At 36.6% G+C, this 12,962-nt stretch overlaps 1 protein-coding gene across 4 annotated transcripts in view; it reads left to right on the top strand.

Moving 5' to 3' along the window:
• HEATR5B (HEAT repeat containing 5B) overlaps positions 1-12,962 on the top strand; it is a 106,019-nt gene that overhangs the window by 29,743 nt on the left and 63,314 nt on the right. For all 4 annotated transcript variants that reach the window (XM_047745127.1, XM_047745128.1, XM_047745126.1 and 1 more), the window contains exons 17-18: positions 1,502-1,607; positions 4,312-4,502. In XM_047745127.1, the coding sequence (XP_047601083.1) occupies positions 1,502-1,607; positions 4,312-4,502 (297 nt within the window). The remainder of the gene's footprint in view (positions 1-1,501; positions 1,608-4,311; positions 4,503-12,962) is intronic.

Raw genomic sequence — 12,962 nt, forward strand, 5'->3', positions numbered from 1 at the left:
GAATAGTGTGCTGCTTCCTCATCCATGGAAGATATACATAGCATTAAAGTGGTCAGTTTTAGCCTCCAGTAACTCTAACTGGAGCTGCTACTGGAGACTAGATGATTTCTTCCTCAGTGATTTTGGAGAATGCTCTGACCTGAGACCTATGGGCTATTTTATACTGAGCTTAAATCCTTATAGTGACCTTAGGGAGATACTGATTTCCTGCTTTAGTTCATAGTTATTTTAGTACTAAATCCAACTTCCCAGCATTCCTTTGCCCAACCCATTTATTTTTAGAATCTGAAATGATCTCATTCTCTTTTATCAGAATAGTCTGAAATGGCTGTGATTTTTTTTTTTTTGCTGTCTCATTTAAATAATTTGAAATAATAAAAAAATTCACTTCTGATTTTCTACATTAAAAAAAATAAATTACCACAGCTAAATCTTTTTCAAAATCTCCCAGTTAGCTTCTGAGAATAGGACATGAGGTACTGTCTTCTTCCATGTGAGGTATTTTATTTTATTTTGTATTTATTTATTTATTTTTATATGTTCAGTTAGCCACCGAATGGTACAACATTAGTTTTTGATGTAGTGTTCAGTGATTCATTAGAGTATTTTAAAAGAAGAGAAAAATTATGCCACATTTTAACATTTCTAACTTAAAAATCTTCTACATAGATGCATAATTAATGATTGCTATTCTATTCAAGAAACCTTGAGCACCTACTATATGCCAGGCACTTTGTTAGATGCTGGGGTTAACATCAAAGAACATTGAAATTATGACCTTATTTTGTTAATTGAAACTTAATGTTTAGTTGCTTGCTTTGTTATCGTTTTTTTAAATTATTATATTCAGTTAGCCACCGCTTTTTGATGTAATGTTCAGTGATTCATTAGTTGTGTATAACACCAAGTGCTCATCATACCACATGCCGTCCTCAATACCCACCATCCCCATTCCATCCCCAAACCCTCAGTTTGTTTCCCAGAGTCCATACTCTCATGGTTCGTCTCCCTCTCCCTCTCTGATTTGTGCCCCTTCATTTTTCCCTCCCTTCCCCTATGGTTCTCCATGCTATTCCTTATGTTCCACATGTGAGTGAAACTATATGGTAACTGTCTTTCTCTTTTCTCTGCTTGACTTATTTCACCCAGCATAATCCCCTCCAGTTCCATCCATGTCTTTACAAATGGTGGGTATTCATCCTTTTTGCTGGCTGAGTAATATTTCATTGTCTATATGGACCACATCTTCTTTATCCATTCATCTGTTGAGGGGCATCTCAGCTTTTTCCACAGTTTGGCTACTGTGCCGGGTAAAAACCACATGTCCCTGTATCAATTCAGGAGGAAGAGATCTGGTTTAAATCAGCTGTAGGAATGAAATAGAAATGAAACAGCATGGGACAGTATTTGTTATACACTTAGCTGTTGCTCTTACTTCTGTTTTCTGAGCCATATATGAGTGAAAAGTATTGCTGATGTTATCTTTATTCTATGATTATAGATTACAAATGTTGGATCACTTTGCTGAATGTGTTAAACAAGCCAAAGGTGTCCGCCAGCAGGCTGTGCAGCTTAATATTTTTACTGCTGTTCTTAGTGCATTAAAGGTATTTACTTTTAAAGCATAAGTATTCTGAAATAAGATTTTAATTAATGTCTTTAATAAGACATGTATATCTAGACCATTATGATAATTATATGTGTATCACTTGATAACTATGTTTTTATATTAAATTATTAGAAACTACTTATTAGGCTCATTGTAATTAAATAAGTGTTTTCTATTTTAATAATATTCAAGTTCATGTTTCAATGTGACCTTTCAGATTTTAGAAGTGCTAGTAAGTTCTTTCAGAATTTTCAAAGATGTCTAATGCAATCTGATATTCTACTGGAGGTTGACCGGACAAAACTTAAGTTCAGTTTGTGGTTAGACCATAAATCAGGAGAGGCTATGTTGTACACCTGAAAAAGGCTGCATTGGGAGACTCTGTTCTGGTTTAGCTCTCGTTAGGTTTATGTCTTGTGCAGTTCCTTTAATCTTTTAAACTTTGGTTTCTACATATATGTAGTAGAATAATGTATTTTGCCTGTCTCTCAGAGTTCATGTACTGTTCTTTGCAGCCTCTCATGATGTATTTGAAAACTTTTTATATTGCTCAGCACTAAGCTTATTATAAAGTTTTATTTGTAAAATAAAATGGCAGCAAGTACAAGTGTTTAAATGGGCATGAATTAAATCATGTTTTGTAAACATTGTGGAAGAGGGACATAGTTATTGATTATAGTAATACAAGTTTATATCATTTGTATAACTGTTAGCATATGCCCTATTTAAAGACCATCAGCTAAGACCAACATCTGAGTTTTTTAAAAAAGAATTGGGTAGTCATGGTCTCCCTTAGTGTTTGGAAGGCTAGTGTACCAACTGTAATATTTGTCCACAGAACACTTGTCTTCATAGATTTGCTCATTAATGCCTCTCTTGTAGTTAACATTTCTTTTGGCACCATGAGTTGGATTTTGTTATCAAGTTCCATGACAGTAAGTGTACCTAGAACAGAGATAATTGACATTTTTTTTTTAAGATTTTATTTATTTATTTGTCAGAGAGAGAGAGGGAGAGAGAGTGAGCACAGGCAGACAGAGTGGCAGGCAGAGGCAGAGGGAGAAGCAGGCTCCCTGCTGAGCAAGGAGCCCGATGTGGGACTCGATCCCAGGACGCTGGGATCATGACCTGAGCCGAAGGCAGCTGCTTAACCAACTGAGCCACCCAGGCATCCCGATAATTGACATTTAATATGATGAACAAACTGTATCAATATTCAGTTACTGATATTTTTACCCCATTTTGTCTTTTTATACTTATTGAATGTACTCTTTTTTTAAAAAAAATATTTATTTATTTGACAGAGAGAGACAGAGAGAGGGAACACAAGCAGGGGGAGTGGGAGAGGGAGAAGCAGACTTCCCGCTGAGCATGGAGCCCAGTGTGGGCCTCGATCCCAGGACCCTGGGACCATGACCCGAGCCGAAGGCAGACGCTTAATGACTGAGCTGTCCAGGTGCCCTGAATGTACTCTTGATGACATAATTATCTTCTCTGAAATTTTTATATAAATAAATCAAAGTTTTATACTCATCAGACCTTTTCCTTACTTAAAGTTCTAATGATAAATGTCAATCAGTTGAATGATAGTTGATTTAATAGTAGAGTGTCCTTGGGGCGCCCGGGTGGCTCAGTGGGTGGCTCTCTCTCTGCCTACTTGTGATCACTGTCTGTCAAATAAATAAATAAAATCTTTAAAAAAAATAGTAGAGTGTCCTTTTATATAAAAACAATTTATGAGCATAGTCTTTGGATAGAGACACTTCTAGGGATTGTTCATTTTAGGGCTGATTGACTGTAACTATGTTATGTATCATGTTCTGAATCATGTTTAGGAAAGTGATTACTGTCGATCTAACAGGTATTGATTCTAGATGTAGTATATACATATGAAAGATGGTTGAAGAGGGGAATAGGTAAAATCGGTGAAGGGGATTAAGAGATACAGATTTACAGTTATAAAATAAATAGGGCACAGAAATGTAGCATGGGGAATATAGTTAATAATAGTGTAATAATGTTGTGTAGTGATATATGGTGACTGCACTTATGATGAGCTAGCTTAATGCACAAAATTATCCAATCACTGTTCTGTACAGCTGAAACTAATGTTGCATGTCAACTATACTTCAGTTTAAAAAAAGATGGTTGACACATGCACCTCTATTTTATAGAGCATTATTTATAATAACAAAGACATGGAAGCAGCCCAAGTGCCAATCAGTACATGAATAGATAAAGAGGAGGTGGTATATATATGCAATATTACTCAGCCATAAAAGGAATGAAATCTTGCCATTTGCAATGACATGGATGGACTTAGAAGTACAATGCTAAGTGAAATAAATCAGAGAAAGACAAATACCATATGATTTCACTGATACGTGGAATTTAAGAAACAAAACAAATGAGCAAAGGGGAAAAGAGTGATAAACCAGGAAGCAAACTCTTTAACTATTGAGATGAAACTCGTTATCAGAGGGGAGGTGCATGGGGGGGACGAGTGAAATAGATGATGGGGATTAAGGAATGCACTTGTCATGATGAGCACTGGGTGATTAAAATAAAAACTTAAAAAAATGAAAAGGTGGTTGGAAAAAAGTGGGTGAAGTGGATATATTTACAGAGATTGCAGCACATTTTTTTAAAAACTTTATGTGAATTTTGAATTGCCTTTTTTTTTTTCTTTTAAATAACTATAGGGTCTGGCTGAAAACAAAAGTACGTTAGGACCTGAGGAAGTTCGTAAATCTGCTCTGACTCTGGTTATGGGTGCTCTGGACAACCCAAACCCCATCTTACGATGTGCAGCAGGGGAAGCTCTTGGAAGAATGGCTCAGGTGGTTGGGGAAGCAACCTTCATTGCTAGAATGGCCCAGTATAGCTTTGACAAGTAAGTGGGTCTGTGTACTGACAAATATGTTTCTTATAGGGGCAAAGATGTCTTTTAAAGTAATCAGTAAATATAGTAATTGGATGATAGGTTTTCCACATGGTATAACATATGACAAAATTTTGTGTTTTTTTAAATGATCTTAATTTTTTATTCAGTAATTGTTTAAACTCTGTAATCTGGGAAAGTCATTATATTGTAGATACTTTCAGCGTGATGAGGTTTCAGCCTTTGAATGTTACATAATGGAATCAAGAGGATTGTTAATAGGACTTCTCTCAATTAGTTACATGTATTCTTCTCTGAAATGGTGCTCTGGTAGTCCCTTTCTCTCTCCATCCCCCCCCTTTTTTATTTTTTTATTTTTTATTTTTTATTTTTTAAGATTTTATTTATTTATTTGACAGAGAGAAATCACAAGTAAGCAGAGAGGCAGGCAGAGAGAGAGGAGGAAGCAGGCTCCCTGCTGAGCAGAAAGCCCGATGTGGGGCTCGAACCCAGGACCTGGGATCATGACCCGAGCCGAAAGCAGTGGCTTAACCCACTGAGCCACCCAGGCGCCCCTCCCCCCCCTTTTTTAAATTCTATTTTATTTTTTCAGTGCTCCATGCAATATGTGCCCTCCTTAATGCCTACCACCAGGCTCACCTAACCCCTTATCCCCCTCCCCTCCAAACCTCTGTTTCTCAGAGTACACAGTCTCTCATACTTCCTCTTCCCCTCCGATTTCCCCCAATTCACTTCTCCTTTCCTTCTCCTAATGTCCTCCATGTTATTCCTTATGCTTCACAAGTAAGTGAAACCATTTGATAATCGGTAGTCCCTTTCTCTTATCTCTCCTCCCCACATTATACTTCTTGTTAATTAGTCACTTTTTGGAATAAGCCATTCTTTTCCTAACTGCCAGCAAGTTTATCATCTCTTAAATCATCCCTGAAACGGGAAAGGTTAGTGTTAGATTTTAAGGATTTCTTTGCTGTTTTAATTAAAAAGAGTGGTCTCAGAGCTCCAAGTAAGTATGATTAAGATGATGCAGTTATTAATGACTCTTGGTTGTTAGGCAAGTACTTAAGTAGAGAAGTTGAGAATCAGGTGTGGTCAAGAACTGATACTTGAGTTAGGTAATAACTATTCTCAATGGTTATTTATTTTGAGTACTAATTACACTAAAATAGGCCATAATCTTTTTTTTTTAAGATTTTATTTATTTATTAGAGAGAGAGAGCATGCACAAGAAGGGGAGGGTTAGATGGAGAAGCAGACTCCCCACTGAGCAGAGAGCCTGATGCAGGACTCGATCCTAGGACTCCAGGATCATGACCCGAGCTGAAGGCAGTCACTTAACCAACTGAACCACCCAGGCGCTGTAGGCCACAATCTTTAATGAGAGAGGTGGGGGGAGACTATGGTGGTGAAGCAGTAGTCCTGAAGAAAAAGTATTTTCTTTCTTGGTTATGGGAGGATGGTTTTCCCTGTTGTTTCAAACATGAACAGCGGTTTGTCTGGTTATAGGATAATGTCCCAGTGGATTGTTTGAATCACTAAGGATAATACGAACAAGCAGAAGAAGATATCTATTCCCAGATACTTCCTCTTCTGCAGGATGACTTCTGCCATTTTCTAGCAACAGAGCAGTTTTGCTTTTCCAAGTATATGTCATTGATTCTAAAATTGGTTTTCGTTAAAGATGTTTTTAAATATACAACCGATCTTACCTTTTAATGGTTTGTGCTCTGTTAGTAATAGGTAAAATAAGAATGTATTTGTTTGGAAAACTTCAGAGTGGTAATTTTGTTTTGTAGTTCAAGGAGTTTTAACTTTACAAGTATTTTGAGTATTTATTTTTTACTTATTCTGGTGAAACACAAAGACTTTCATTTATACCTGTCTGGTTAATGCTTTACAAGTATTTTCAGTGCCTAGTTTCATTAACTTTTCCAAATCCTTGATTATGATTTAAAGTTAAGTATTACATGCATTTTAAGTTACCCATTTTTCACAATTCATCTGACATTAGAATTTGTTTTAAATTTTCTGTAAAACATCATAATTAATCGGTGGCATTTTTTTGTTTCTTCGTTTTTTATTTAAATTCAATTAACCAATATACATTTTTTTCTTCATTTTATACTACCATATAAAGTAATGGTACATTTAAAAATCTGTGGTATCTTTTTTTTGTGTGTGTGGTATCTTTTTTTTTAAGGTTTTATTGATTTATTTGACAGAGATCACAAGTAGGCAGAGAGGCAAGCAGAGTGAGAGGGGGGAAGCAGGCTCCCTGCAGAGCAGAGAGCCTGATGCAGGGCTTGATCCCAGGACCCTGAGATCATGACCTGAGCCAAAGGCAGAGGCTTAACCCACTGAGCCACCCAGGTGCCCCAAATCTGTGGTATCTTAGGGTCAGTTGGGTGGCTCAGTGGGTTAAGCATTGGCTCTTGATCTCAGCTCAGGTCTTGATCTCAGGATCATGAGTTCAAGCCCCACATTGGGCTCTACACTGGATGTGGAGAGTACTTAAAAAAATAAATAAATAGAGGTCCTTGGGTGGCTCATTCGGTTAAGCCTTCAACTTTTGGTTTCAACTCAGGTCATAATTTCAAGGTCTTGAGATCAAGCCCCTACGTGGGCTCCCTGCTCAGTGGGGAGTCAGCTCACCCCCTCTCTCTCTTTCTCTCTTTCCCTCTGTCCCTCCCCTGCTCGTGCACTCTCTGTTTGTAAAATGAATAAATGAATCTTTGGCATAAATAAATAAATAAAAGTAAAAATAAGGATATGTGGTATCTTAGATGAGCTTTAAAAAGTTTCAGTGTCCTCCTGTTTCGTTATAGTAGAATGTTTTCACCTACACTATCTTTTGTTGATTTAGTATCTATGAAAAGCCAAAAGTACTTACACATATAGATCTGTCAGCTATATTTACACATTGAAGTCTTATGCCATCTTAGCATTTAAAGAGGAATCACTTCTATAAACCGTTCTAGTTAACAGGGAGCTACTTTAACTGCTTAAGTTCAGAGGGAAATAAAATCATTACTGGTTGAATTTGTTTCCATTCAAACTGAAAATCACTTTGAGACCCCTGGGAAATATATATTCTTACAGCTTAGATTATTCGCTCTATATTGAATAGATGATTATCACTGAGAGAAGTGACCCAGCTTTTTATCTCACTGAAATGTTGCCTTTCAAAAAGTACCAACATGAAAGCAGTTTTGTAATCTATGTAATGCTTTAGAATTCACAGATTGCATTCATTCTTAACTTCTTTCATTCCCCAAAATGACTGCAATGGAGAAACTGAGTCATAGCGAGATAGAGGTTACTTATCCAAGGATGTAATATGTTAGAAATACTGCTAAGAATAGACATAGTTTACTTCCTTCATTACTACATCTCTTCATATCTGTTTCATGATAGCCCTTGGGATTTTTCTTTCTTCACCGTAGGCAAACTGACCAACCACAGTCTTGGTGATGTATTTTTAATCTCTTGGCTTTATTTTACTTTTATGGGTTTAACAGAAATTTGGTCATGAATGACTTACTGAGAGTTATAATACGATTCTGAAAATGCAATCAAAGTTTCTCTCTAGACATCTTTGTTATTTTAGGTGTTCTGTTTTAAACTCTCTACATTGCTACTTACATATGAATAAAATAATGAAATCTATTCTTTCAAATAAACATTAAAATATATACAGGATTTGCACTGCCAGTCATGGTGGAAGAACAGGGGCTGGGTTTTTGCTGCAGTCTTAAACAATTGGAAAACCAGATAAAATCAATGAAAGAATGGTTTTCAGATATTGGACAACAGCCAGCATAGAGCAGTGATCCCTGAGAAATGGGAAACAAACAAGGGGCACTATAATTGCTCCAGATTTTTGCTTAGAAAGAGTTTCCAGGCGGAAATGCAGGGATAGGAACCCTAAACCTAACTGGGGTAAGGAGAAAGAACTTGGAGTTTTGAGAAATCAACGTAGCTAGAAGGCGTGGAATAGAATATGTAAGAGGAGAGAGCTGTACAGAAAGCTATGAGCAGAGTCATCTGAAATCTTCAGCTGAGTGCGGCTATGTGCAGGAGGAAACTGCCCAAGACCAGGGGGAAAAGAACAGGTGAATAGGTGGACAGAGTATGAAACAATCCCCAGGGCTCACACATGATTCCTACTGTCCAGATTGGAAAAACCTCCTAAAATGGAGTTGTCGGAAGGATACTGCCTTAGTAGTGAAGACAATATTGACCCACTCTAAAACAATTTAAAAGCAGGCTTTGAAAGGATCAAACTAATTCTAATGAATAAGAATATTCTAGAACAAAGCCCAATAGTATTTAAAGAAACACCGCTAAGGTAGCACCTAATATCGTAAAACGTATAGGACCCACTATCCAATCCAAACTAAGATGTTTAAAGAAGCGGGAAAGTAAGATCTGTTACTAAGAGAGTATATCAGTCATTGGAAACCGGCCCAGAAATGGAAGAGATGATGGAATTAGCAATGAAGAATACTGAAAAATATGCTCCATATTTTTAAGGAAGTATAAGAAAATCCGAGCATGATGAAAAACAAAATGAAATTCATAAAACAACCCAGGGAAAACTTCAAGAACTGTAAAATACTTCAAATGAAAAAAATGCAGTGGTTGGGATTAACAGAAGATCAGAAATTGTGGTAGGAAAAAAAGTGATGTTGAACACCTGGAAATAGAAACTGTTCCAAAGGAAGCACAGAAAAAAGGGGAGAAAAATGAACAAGAGTCTCAGTGACTTCTAGAACAATGACAAGCTTACATTCATGTCATTGAAATCTTAGAAGTAAGGGTAGATCAAAAATTATTTGAAGAAAGAGTAGACAGAAATTTTCAGTTTTGATGACAACTATACATTTACAAATCCAGTGACTTCCAACAAACCCCAGATGGAAGAAAGACAAAAGAAAAGCATATCATAATCAAATTCCTTAAAGCCATGATAAAGAGAACGTAAAAGCAGCCAGCGGGGAAAAGACATCATGCAGAGGAACAAAATAACAATTTCAGCAGGCTTCTGATCATAAACTGTGCAAGCAGAAGACAGTACAATGACCTAGAACGTTATACCCAGTGAAAATGCTTTTCAAAACTGAAGTTTTAATAAAGACTTTCAGGCTGTGAAAAGTTGGGTAATTCATTGCTTACAAGGTATACCATAAGAAATGTTAAAAGAAGCTTTTTGCACACATACAAAAAAAGATGATACCAGATGGAAATTTGGATGTGTATATAGAAGTGAAGAGTGCCCAAAGTGGTAGATATGTGGATGAATATAAAGATGCATTCGTCTATAAGTCTATTTTAAAATGACCTGTTATTTTTATTCTCATTTTTAATTTATTTCTTATTGCTGTTGTTTGGTTTTTATTTCATAATCATATACTTAACTGTGCAATCCACTTAGACTTGGAGGGGAATAAGGAGAATATGGTACTCAGAGAACTGCAGCGAGAGCATAAAGATTTTAGGATATTTTGAACAGATGAGGGTGAAAGGGTGCTCTCCTGAGCTACAGAAGTAATGGTCTGGCAGTTAAGAGAAAAGACAAGTCAAATTTAATAGATTTGTCCACAATCAGCAATAGTGATCTCTTTGCTGGTCTTGCCATTCCTGGACGCAGAGCACTCTATGGCTTCCACAGTCTTCATGCCCTCTTTCACTTGCTAGAGACCACAGCCTTGCCGTCCAACTGCTCACGCTTGGCAGTGCAGGTGAAAAAGCTGGGGACTGTTTGTGTTGGGTCTGGCATTTGTTATAGACAAGATGCCAGGACCCCTAGGCTTCAGGATAAAATTCTCAACTTTATATTTTTCCCCATAGATGGACTTGCCACCAGTGCCATTATGGCATGTGAAGTTACCACCCTGGAACAGAAATCCCCAAATAACCTGTGAAAGCAGGAAGTTGTATAACAGAATCCTTTCTCCTCAGTGCTCAGAGCATGAAAGTTTTCTGTTATCTTTGAAACCTTGTCTGCAAAACAGCTCAAAGGAGATGTGACCCAAGGGGTCACCAACCATGGCAATGTTGTACATGGTAGGATTGACCATGGCTGGGTGGCATGGGCAGCTCCTGGGCAGCACAGTCTGCAAGCTATTTTTATTCTCATTCTTTTAAAATGTCTTGGAAAGATAATTGACTCTTTAATGCAAATAGAACATATGGTAGTATTTTAATATACAGAGAAGTAAAATACCTGACAACAGCACAGAGAATGGGAAGAGGAAATGGTAGTATACTCTGGTTGTGTAAAATATACATGAAAGAATATGATGTTCTTTGAAGGTAGATCATAATGACTTAGAAATATATATTATAAGGGCGCCTGGATGACTCAGTCCGTTAGGTGTCTGCCTTAAGCTCAGGTCATGGTCTTGGGATTCTGGGATCCTGGGATTGAGCCCTATGTGGGAGCCTCCTTCTCCCTCTACCCTTCCTCCCTGTTTATGCTCTCTCTTTGCATATAAATAAATAAAATATTTTTTTAAAAAACAAAATATATAACTAATAAACCAATAGTGGAGATAAAATGGAATCATAAAAAATACTAAATCCAAAGAAGAAAGAGGAAAAGGGAACAAATTAAACCCAACCATACTGATAATTGCATTAAATGAAGTGGTCTAAACCTTAAAAGTAAAAGTTAGGGTTTGTTAGATTAAATAAAAACAAGGTCAGGCTCCTGGGCATCTTAATTGGTTAAGCATCTGCCTTCAGCTCAGGTCATGAAGCCAGGGTCCTGGGATCAAGTCCCACATAGGGCTCCCTGCTAAGCAAGCAGTCGGCTTCTGCCTCTCCCTCTCCCTCTGCCCCTTCCCTGGTTGTGCTCTCTCTTGCTCACTCTCTTTCAAATAAATAAAATCTTTAAAATAAAGAAATAAATAAAAACAAGATCTAGGAGCTCTTGGGTGGCTCAGTTGGTTAAGTGTCTAACTCTTAATTTTAGCTCAGGTCATGATCTCAGGCTCTTGGGATTGAGCCACATGTTAGGCTCCCTGCTTATCGGGGAGTTTGCTTCTCCCTCTCCTTCTACCCCTCTCCCTCTCCTTGCCCCCACTCATGCTCTCTCCCTTGCTTGCTCTCAAATAAAAAAATAAAATCTAAAAAACCAAAAAAAAAAACCCCAAAACAAAAAAGAAGATCTAACTGTATGCTGTCTACAAGAAATCCCTTTAACTAAAAGAGAGAGGTTAAAAGTAAAAGGTTAGGAATAATATACGATGAAAACACTAATCCAAAGAAAGCTGAAGTGGCTCTGTTATCAGAAAAAGTAGATTTTGTAACAAAGATTGTTATCAGAATAAATGAGTGATTTCATAATGATAAAAGGATGTATTCCCTAAGAATACATAGCAATTCTCTATGTTTATGTATCTTATGATACAGTTTTAAAATACATGGAACAAGGAGCACCTGGGTGGCTCAGTCTGTTAAATGTTTGCCTTTAGCTGATGTGATTTCAGGGAACTGGGTTCGAGCCCGGCTCAGTGGGAAGCCTGCTTCTCCCTTTCCCTCTGCCTCTCCTGGCCAGCTCATATTCTCTTTCTCTCTTTCAAATAAATAAATAAAATCTTTTAAAAAAAATAAGATAAGATAAAATAAAATACATGGAACAAAATCTAATAGAAGTGAAAGTCCATAGTTATAGCTGGAGATTCAGCATTCCTCTCTCAGTAATTGATAGAACAGATGCTTCCAAATTATTAAAAATGGATTTTGCCAATATAATCATCTAACTTGGCCTAACTGACATTTAGAGAATACTTTACCCAACAGCAGCAGAATATACATTCTGTCTTTCTGTCTCTCCTTTTCTTAGGCAGTTGAAGGATTTATCAGTGTTACAGTTTTTTTTCCAAAAACCAGCTTTTGGTTTCATTGAGTTTCTCCATTTTTCTGTTTTCTCTTCCACTGATTTCTGCTTTACCTTTTTAACTTGCTTCATGTAAGTAACCATGATTACTTTTTGGTTCAGTTTGCTTTTGTCTTTCTAGGTTCTGAAGGTGGAAGTTTAGGTAATTGATTAAAAACCTTTCTTTACTGATACAAGAATTTTAATGCTATAAATTCACCTTAAAACAATTTAGCTGCATACCATAATTTCCATTTTTTGGAATTAGTTGTCTTTATAAATGTTCTACGTATACTTGAAAAGAATTAAAATTGGTGAATTTTATTGTATACAAACATCTCAATAAAGCCTATTTTAAAGAGTAATATACAGTATCTCCTTTTTATATTTTTTAATTCATTAGGTAGATTTCACAGGGAAAAATGCTTGATGCATTTTAAAGAGGTTCAAATCATAATTAGAGATAATTTTTTATGTGAAAGTTAACATTTTCTTCAGTTCTGTGACTAGAGATATATTTTTTTATATTTTTAAAACTAGTTAAAAAGCCGTTCTTTTATCTAAAACACCAA

Source organism: Lutra lutra, chromosome 9 (assembly GCF_902655055.1).
Source record: "Lutra lutra chromosome 9, mLutLut1.2, whole genome shotgun sequence".
NCBI lineage: Eukaryota > Metazoa > Chordata > Mammalia > Carnivora > Mustelidae > Lutra > Lutra lutra.